The sequence below is a fragment of the Setaria viridis genome, chromosome 9 (genome assembly GCF_005286985.2).
Source record: "Setaria viridis chromosome 9, Setaria_viridis_v4.0, whole genome shotgun sequence".
In the NCBI taxonomy this organism is placed as follows: domain Eukaryota; kingdom Viridiplantae; phylum Streptophyta; class Magnoliopsida; order Poales; family Poaceae; genus Setaria; species Setaria viridis.
Genome location: NC_048271.2, coordinates 23,577,483 through 23,586,564, shown reverse-complemented (window position 1 = coordinate 23,586,564; position 9,082 = coordinate 23,577,483). Strand labels below are relative to the sequence as shown.

At 44.9% G+C, this 9,082-nt stretch overlaps 2 protein-coding genes across 3 annotated transcripts; one reads left to right on the top strand and one right to left on the bottom strand.

Moving 5' to 3' along the window:
* Positions 1-286: 286 nt before the first annotated feature.
* LOC117838255 (uncharacterized) lies at positions 287-2,791 on the top strand. Its single transcript, XM_034718208.2, is given in 3 exon segments — positions 287-1,133; positions 2,396-2,566; positions 2,569-2,791. Coding segments are annotated over 3 exon segments (867 nt in total). The 5' UTR covers positions 287-472; the 3' UTR covers positions 2,604-2,791.
* A 2,172-nt stretch (positions 2,792-4,963) lies between these two features.
* On the bottom strand, positions 4,964-8,765 carry LOC117838256 (uncharacterized). Of its 2 annotated transcripts, none has more exons than XM_072290702.1 (7): positions 8,591-8,765; positions 7,982-8,403; positions 6,432-6,558; positions 5,812-5,954; positions 5,563-5,625; positions 5,406-5,471; positions 4,964-5,305 (listed from the first exon to the last, which is right to left on the bottom strand). In XM_072290702.1, exons 2-7 carry the CDS (start codon positions 8,150-8,152, stop codon positions 5,228-5,230), a joined length of 648 nt encoding a protein of 215 aa, XP_072146803.1. In that variant the 5' UTR covers positions 8,153-8,403; positions 8,591-8,765; the 3' UTR covers positions 4,964-5,227. The 2 variants fall into 2 exon arrangements, with proteins under 2 accessions (XP_072146803.1, XP_034574100.1); XM_034718209.2 differs by having other exon boundaries at positions 7,982-8,358.
* Between the last annotated feature and the right edge of the window lie 317 nt (positions 8,766-9,082).

The window sequence follows — 9,082 nt, the reverse complement described above, 5'->3', positions numbered from 1 at the left end:
GTAATGTGTATTGGGACTTTTTTCCTCATATTTTCTAATTTATAAATAAAAATCAAAACGATCTATAATTTGGGATCGCAACTCTCCGAAAATATTGAGGGATTTATAAGTTCAGTAGATGAGCCTTCAGGCCTCTTGGGTACGGTAATGGGTAGTTGGGTTTTAACTTTTAAACCAGGCTCGGAGTTGGGATAGCACGGGCTTGGTTGGGTTGGGCCATCTCATGCTTGCCGGGGAAATCTCAAGGCCCAGCCTCCGAAGCATTGCCGGGTAACCCCAGCAGATGCGCGGACAGGGTGTTCGCCGCGCCGGAGGAGCACAACCACCACCAGCCGCCACTACTTTTCGGTTGCTCGTCGCCAGACGGCGTGCGCACTGTGGCGCGACGCCGCGGAGAAACCGTCTCCCCTCGTCGCAGCCGCCCCAAACCTGCTCAGCCGCGGAGAAACCGTCTCCCCTCGTCGCAGCCGCCATGCTCCGCCGCAGCCGCCGGTTCCTCCCCGCCAGACCACCTCGCCGCCGCCACCCCAAACCCGCAGGGAAAGCCGAGCCGCCTCCCCCGGCCGCGCCGACCTACACCCGCGACGTAGTGCGCCGCGCCACCGCCATCCTCCGGGACCACCCCTGGTCGGCGGCGCGCCCGCTCCTCCTCTCCCTCCCCGGCCTCGCCTGGGACTCGCACACCGTGGCGCGCGTGCTCAAGACCCACCCGCCGCTCCAGAAGGCCTTCCTCTTCTTCCGCCTCGCCGCCGCCGCGTCGCCCACCTTCCGCCACGACCGCTTCACCTACACCTCCATGATCCACCTCCTCGGCGAGGCCGGCCGCGTGCCGGCCATGCTCCGACTCCTCGCCGAGATGCTCCGAGCCGGGGTGGCGCCCGACGCCGCCACCTTCACCACCGTCATGCACTGGCTGGCGCGGACCGGGGACGTGGACGGTGCCATGCGGGTGTGGGTGGAGATGAAGGCGAGGAGCAGGCCCACCGTCGTCAGCTACACGGCGTGCGTCAAGATCTTGTTTGACGCCGGGAGGGCGGAGGAGGCGCGGAGGGTGTTTGGGGAGATGGTGGCCGAGGGGCTGCGCCCGACCTGCAAGACGTACACGGTGCTCATCGAGCATCTCGCTGACGCAGGTGAGGTGTTCGGTCCAATGCCCGTTCGATATTATCTGGGTATCATGCTTAGCTACTGCGTTCTAGATATGAGATACTCGGTTGCTGTTTCATGATTCGCTGGAAAGGTGGCATCTCCTTGTTGGCTATGTTAAAGGAGCCATGGTGGGTTGTGTTGGAATTGCTCAATGAAATGCTTGATGGTGGCAGGTTATCTTCGGTTGTTTGTCTTGGAATGTGGGTGATAAGATTGGAAATTGGTATCCTGATCTACTTGGTTTTATCAAATGGAGTGTATGCTTCATTTCTGGTGCAACAGCTGGATTGGAAAATTATGCATCTTACTCTCCTATGTTTATCAGGCTGCACATACTTTGCTGATATGGCTTAGCTTGTGTGATTTGAGGCACGTTTCTCTGGTTCTCTGTGATGTTAACTGTGCTTCTACAACTTTAGTTGCCTTTAGTTATATAGTTTTGCATTAACTAGTAAACTAGTAACCCTAGTCGTTGGAAATGCATTGGCTCCTTTAACTACCTACTTTTCATTTTCTCATGTTTAGTTTCACTTATGTTTGGCCATATTATTAGACTAGAAATGAAGTAACTGCAGCCATTCCATTCTACAGCCTTGAGAATGTACCTACTACCCCCCACATTGTTGAAGAATCATATTCAGCATTCGAATATCTATATAGTGTTCCTGAATTCAATTGAGTAACCATCTAAGTCAGATCCATGTATTGTTGAAAATATCACCTTGCACGACTCAAATTTCTCTTATGAAAATTGGAAAGCTCCATTTAAGCATTCTTGCATACACTGTAAGCAGGAACTGACAAATCTGTAGTCAGGGAAGAGTTTCTATGTGGGCCTAAGTGCCAGTCGAGGTCTGAAGCCTGCGTCTTCATTTTATCAGCTCATCTCCCAAATTTGGATCCAGAGCAAAAAAGCATCTTACTAATGTTAGTTCTTAGTTGTACTATGCGCTGGCTGCTGGAAGTTTTATCTTTGTACCATTAAAGTATGACTCAAATCACAACAGTTTTCTCCAACCTCTTAAATGCAAGTACATTGTCTAGTGTCATTTCCCAGTTTCAGGCATTAATCCTACTGATAACTGTTCAATTTAATCGAAGTGTTAACAATTTTCTCTTTAAACAATATGTCAGTTTATATCCAAAATGCCATTTTGGCTGACATATATCATTGATATGATTTGTATATACTTACATTACAAGTCTTTGTACCATCATATATTAATATAAATCTAACTGAACACAGGAAAATTTGAAGCTACTCTTGAGATTATGGACAAGATGAATGAAGCATGCATAGAACCAGACAAAGCACTTTGCAATATTCTAGTCCAGAAATGCTCCAGGGCTGGTGAGACATCAGTTATGACTCGCATTCTTCAGTACATGAAGGAGCATTTCATTGTTCTTCGCCGGCCTATTTTTTTGGAAGCACTAGAAGCTCTAAAAGCTAGTGGTGATAGCGATGAACTTCTTCGGGAAGTAAACCCTCATCTTTCATATGAAGGCATTGAATGTGACCCAATATTATCTGATCAAGGCTACATTACTGATAAAAGTACTATTATCTACCTTTTGTCTGCAAAAAACTGGTCTGCTATAGAAGAAATGATTAATGCAATGACCTCAAAGAATGTGAAAATGGAAAGCCATATCCTGTGTGATGTTATTAAGGCCAGCTGTGCAGACTGTAGACTGTCCTGTGGGCTCACAGTTATGCGTTATAGTTTAAGAGTAGGGTGTGAACTTGGTAGATCTGCATATTGTTCTCTTCTTGGTCAATACATCAGGAATGGTTCATTTGATTTAGTTGTAGAGATTGTTGAAGGATTGATTAAATCTGGTTACAATCTTGGGACATATCTATCAGCTATTTTAATACTCAGATTAGGCTATGCTGGGCAATCTGCATACGCAGCTCATATTTTTAGATTGTTGACTGCAGACAAGAATGTAGTTTCCTACACAGCCCTTATCAATGCCTATTTTCAAGCTGGCCAAGTTGATGGTGCTCTTGATCTATTCGCACAAATGAGAACTACTGGAATACCTGCTTGCTCGGGTACATATGAAGTGCTGATACATGGCTTGCAAAAGGCTAGGCGGAAACAGGAATCAGAATACTACCGAAGAGAAAGAATGAATATACAATGGCATCTTCAGTATCTTGATCAGTGCTCATCTGAAGATAGCTTATGTAACTATCTGTTTTGCGGCCTTCATGGGTGATTTTTCAAGATGGCTTCATATACGGTGTTCTAATTATTAGCTCAATCATTTCAGATCCATCCTGCCTCAGCTTGAAGGTATTGGCACACATGTACCCTTGATATTTGCTTTGATATGAAAAAAAATTGGGTTCATTTGTAAAGTGTAAAGTTGGAGCTTCATGTTGTCCAAAACTATAGATAATGATATTAAGGAATGGCATCGAAGTTAGTGCAAAACTATAATAATAACCTAGAATTGGAAATCATGATGTTAGCTTATTGGTTTCGTTGCAGAAAATCTATTGGATTTAAGCGTGAGACCTGAAATTGTATTATTGGATTTCCTATAGAGATGAGGAGCACCATTTGGCATCACTAACCCTTATGTCAAAACTGATTCCATGTCAGTACCACATCAAATAAAAACCTCCTTTGAATGGGATCAAAGAAGCAATTTGTCAAGTTTCAATAGTTTGAGGGTTGTCGATGCCCGGTTTAGGAGTTCAGGATTGAACATTGGACTTTGGCAATAGTTCAAGGGTGTAAAATAGATTTTACCCTAAAGTTTAAGACAAACTTAAAAAAGCATATTTTTTTTAAGAGAAGTGAAAATAAGGTGCTAGTGGAGAGGTATTTACCTTTTTTTCATCAACTTTCCTTCCCTCAAGTTTTTCTTATTTCACATTAGAGCTCAAAATACACACATATGTAAGTCCGGCGGCGCTGCAAGTCTGGTGGACAAATCATCCACCAGACTTTTGGCGAGCCGTGGTGACAAAATGAACCAGAAATCTAGCATGCAACTTCGGTATGCCTAAGCTGCGGTGACAGGCCAAACAGGAGCCTAAGCATAGGCGGCACACCCAAGTTGCAGCACAGCACGTTGTGGACGCAAAGCAAACATACCCTGGAGCTATGTTACTTGAAAAGTTATCAAGCTAATTGGAAGAAGTTTATGCTTTATTCTTAAGAATCGGCATGCAAATCTCTTATGGAGGAATTCTTACTGTTCAAGCTTAACATGCTAGAGCTAGACTACAATTAGTATTCTTTTCCTGTGGTGTTCCTATGTATACAGCAGCTTAAGATGGACTGTTTTCTTGAGATTATGTAAAGGTTTTGCATTAGCATGGGTTACTCTCAAACAGGAAACAAGTTGGCATGATCTATTATTAGGTGCTGGGATCACCTGCAAATTGCAACATTCATATTCCTTTGAATGACCCACTTAATCCTTGTTGAATTTGTTCTCACAGGACTAATGGGTGCCTTTGGTTTGGCTGCATCAAAGTTGGAGGTTACATTTTTACTGCCATTTCCAAAAGTACTCAGGTAGGACTATGAGGCTGCTACAAAAGTTGCCCACTTTGTCTATTCCATGATGTTCAGACCACTTTGAAAGGTGCGCATGATGAAGCTAGGTGATGTCACTTTTATCAAACAAATCTGACTTTCTGAGTCTTGGCTCCTACTTCAGAAGGGTTTTACCATACGAAAGCCATCATTGGGTAATTCACTGGCCCTTCGAGCCACCATATTTGCAGTCCTGATTAATTCTACATGCAATTGCTGGGCTGAACGTGGGCTGGTAAACACCCAAAGGATAACTAAAGAACTTGTTTTAAACTTGTCATTTCAATCCACGTCCAGTCAGCAGGAAATAACTGAGCTAGAGGTTGAAACTTGAAACATCTTTAGACAGAATGCTGCATATCTACATCAGATGAGGCTAACATAGTCTAGTTGTGCATTAACCTAGCCACCTGAGTCTAAGAAACTTCATGCATATATATTACATAGCACGGCAACATTCATCAAACATGCTGCATCCTATCTTGATTCTGTTAGTTGAAGTTCAGGCCTCACTGTCAGGCCACTTTCATAGTTGTCTTCAGCCTCTTCGCAGCTTGAACAAAGCCAATGATGACCTGTGACTCATCCAATTGCTTCAGCATGGGCAAAAGCAAATTAGATCATGTCAGGATCTCATACCATAATGATACAAGTTGCTGGACAAGAAGTAAGAATTGAAGTTTGTTTATCAACCTGGGACATGAAGTGCCTTTGAACAGCATCGATCAACTGCTCCCTGGACGGATTAGGACTTGCATCCTGTTCAGCAAATGCAGTCAGTTAGAACAATGGAATTGGACATTCGCAGTTGATAGCAGGGCTTTAATCTAGGAATCAAAGCTGTACTTACGAGATTGAAGTGGCGCCAATATCTCCACAGCGCAGTCAGTTCTAGCTTGCTCAGGTCAACTTTCTGCAGAGTTAACAATCAACACTTCAGGCAAAATGCAAAGATACAAGCTGCAGAAGCAATGTGGTCCAAACACAGTTGAGCACTGACTGAGATCAACTACATGCATTGACATAGATTACTGTGGAATGATTGTTGGATTCCAACCAAATGGTCTCAAGCACACAACCCAAGGAGCAAAAGTCGTACCGTGTGAGCTCTTGCGGAAGATGAAACAGACATCTTGGAGTGGGAGTCACATGACATTGAGCGGCTGAGGGATTTTCTGTGGAATCCCCTATGCTGTCTGCTCCTTGACCGCATTGCCTTTGGTGATTGTGCGTCATCGGATGCTGCAAGAAACAAAGCAACATTACAGCATACGTAAAGGTGCAGGGCTCGGTTAGGTAACAAGAAAACTGTGACTTCTGATTAGCTAAACAGATCCGTGACCCTAAAGGCATGTGTAATTATATTCTTTAATCAAATGCAATGCTGGTATATTTCGAGTACTTTTGACCACACGCTTTAGAATCAAACTCATTCAAAATGTATGGCCAGTAAGTGCAGAAGAGACCAAACTGGAGCTTAGGGCAAGTAATAGGGCTCACTTGTTTCTTAACTTTTTGTAAGAAAAATGTAATGCTTGCGGTCTCCAAGAAATAAACGCATTATGAATAAAACCAAAAGCATCTATGCATACTCAATTTGAAGTATATCAGGGTATCAAGCATGTTGGAACGAGTTCTAAACACGAACTATGACACTTAAAAGACACATGTTGAAACAGGATGATGTCTGAAATGAAAAATACCATCCTAGTATCTTACCCATATCTGAACTATTCCATTGCATATTTTCACAATCGAATTTATCATCATCCTCATTGCCTGTCGGAGGTTCAATCACACTTAAAGCATTCCTTTGCAGCTTCACCTCTATGCCATTAGTAAGAACCTGGAATTTGACAGCAGACAAAAATCACACTTTGTTTGGAATTGAGTGCAAAATGTCAACTGATGCAAATTGGCACCTTTTAGCATGACCACTTAGTTTGAAATCAAATGTTGTCATACCTATTATTATCTCAGTCAAGTTATGCATTTATTTATAGATTAGAAAGGACCTAGCGTCAAATATGCCTGACACAAAATGATCCAGAGAACATGTGGTGCGGTACATCAGGAAAACAGGGGCAGAGTGCCAAATAGGACCAAACTATCACATTGGTGACAAGTCTAAATCAATGCATCATCTTCGTTGCCAATGAATATGATAGCGACATAAGCAGTTTTTATATTGGAAGTTTGGAACCAGAATCAAACATATCGCAGGAAATCAGCAAACCATGATCACATCTACAGACAGCATTAGCATTACAGAACGAAAATATGCTCACGTAATATTGTTAATTCTCCAAAATTCTTACTTTCAGGTTGGTCGTAAACAGTTCAGATGTCTATGAACTCGGTAACTGCAGGTCATGATGACTGCTTGGCATTAGTTTTATGCATCCATTTTTCATAACAAAAACAAAAAGGATAAATCTACAATCCATTTAAGATTATAAGCCGATCCATTGTGCTGACAAAATGCTAGGAACAGTGGAATACTGACAGAGTGCATGCAACCTGCAGATATTCCTAAGAATATCCTCCCAAGTTCCAAGTGCCAAGGCTCAAATCCAGACGCATACAGGAACAAATAATTTAACAGGTGCGTCTAGAAATTCCAAAGAACACAACTCAATTAAAATTCCCCAAAAATCTAGCACTAAGCGCAACCACGACTCCAGTGTAGGTAGCCAAAGATATCCAACCCAACAAGCAATAGGGTCCACGAGACCACGACCACGAGTTTCACAATTGATGCTGACAGCCCAATTCAAACACAGATCAAACAACTTGAAACTCTCCAGGGCAACCCGGACCACAAACAACGAAGTGACAGTGAGGAACGGAGATCTAAGTTTCCTTCTGAATAATGGAAGATAGCTGGAGATAGTTTCAATCTGGGAATAAATTTAAGTGCAACATTGCAACCTAGATCGGGAGCAAGATCCAAAAGCAATTAGGAATAGCCCAACAATGAATCGAGCTATCAAACAGCAAGCAACAAAAGTGCAGCAGTAACTCAAACCTGAACTATAACAAAAGGTAAAGAAATCAAGATCGATAGAAACTGCAATAAACTAATCCAGATTAGCAATCCAAGCTAAATTATGCTAAAATCCTCCCAACGTGGACCTGATCGGAAAGCATAGAGCAACTCAAACCCAAAAGTAACCAGTCGAAAAGCAATTTACATTGCAGCAAAACAAGATCTGGGAATAAAAAAGATAGGAAGTAAGCCGCAATTGCGAGTGGAAACAGCGAATTACCAGCCAATGCCATCCTCCGAGGCCGACGGCCTTCTTGACGACTCCATGCAAACCCACGAGCACGGACTTAGTGCGGTTGTTGCCGGTGACCACTACCTTTGTGTGCCGCGGCAGCACGGACATCTCATCTTCGCCCCAGCCTGCCGGCACCTGGCTCACCGCCGCAATCATCTCGCCACCGGATCAGCGTCCCCCCTGCCGCGAATCCTCCCCAATTGCCACCCAATTCCCCTGTTCTTGCACGGCGAGATGGCCAGTAAATCCCCAAAATTCGCGGCGGGATCAGGCCAATCCTGCGAATGCACTTCCAGGGCACTCGAGATCGAGCATCGGGGAGGCAGGATTCGCGCAAATTGACACCGAATTGGACCTCCTCGCTGCAGAACGAATCGAATCTCGATCAGAACACGCCCCCAGAATGCCTTGAAAACCAAATCAATCAGTAAAAGATTTTCCCTCCAAGAACGAGATCAAGCGGCCACGATCCGCAATTCCCAGTAAATTCTGCAATTAAACCTCCCCACCGCATCGACAATACGGCCAATTCGCGATCAGGAAAATGCAGCCAAAACCCCGGCAAAACCAGCCCAATCTGGGCGCCAGCATTACCTGGAATTCAGAGATCACGCGCCTCCGAGCCCGAATCCGCGCCAAATTGGAGGGACAAACCGGTGGTCCTTGCGGAATTGGGAAGAGCGCGCGCTGGTCTGTGCGAAGCAGAGTGTGGATGCGTGTGGGTGTGTGTGACTTTCTTTGCTTTTCGGTTTCCCTGTGCTGCTGGCCTGCTCCTAGTACCCTACACCCCTGCCTGCTCTGGATCCCGGGGCGCAGGCGCCGGCCAATGGGAGCGCGGCGCGTGGCTGACGTCCGCCGTCTGGGCGACGCGGGGTGAGTTGCGAAATGACGGGAGTGCCCTCGGGAGGGTACGTGTGTGGTTTGTTTATTCGGCTGTGGGTTCGAATGGTTTTGAATTTCGGAGCCGGGCAAAAGGAAGGGGGAGGCGGGGAGACGTAGGCAGGAGTAGGTTGGTGGGATCGTGGACCGAGTCTTGGGGCACCGGGTGCTAGACTGCTAGTGGGCCCATTGGATCGAATGATTTTA

Coding starts and splice junctions, on each gene's coding strand:
- LOC117838256 (XM_072290702.1), bottom strand. CDS start 8,152: ATGATTGCGGCGGTGAGCCAGGTGCCGGCAGGCTGGGGCGAAGATGAG. Junction 6,559..7,981: donor TCGGAGGATGGCATTGGCTG/GTAATTCGCTGT, acceptor GTCAAATTCCAG/GTTCTTACTAATGGCATAGA. Junction 5,626..5,811: donor CTTCCGCAAGAGCTCACACG/GTACGACTTTTG, acceptor TTAACTCTGCAG/AAAGTTGACCTGAGCAAGCT.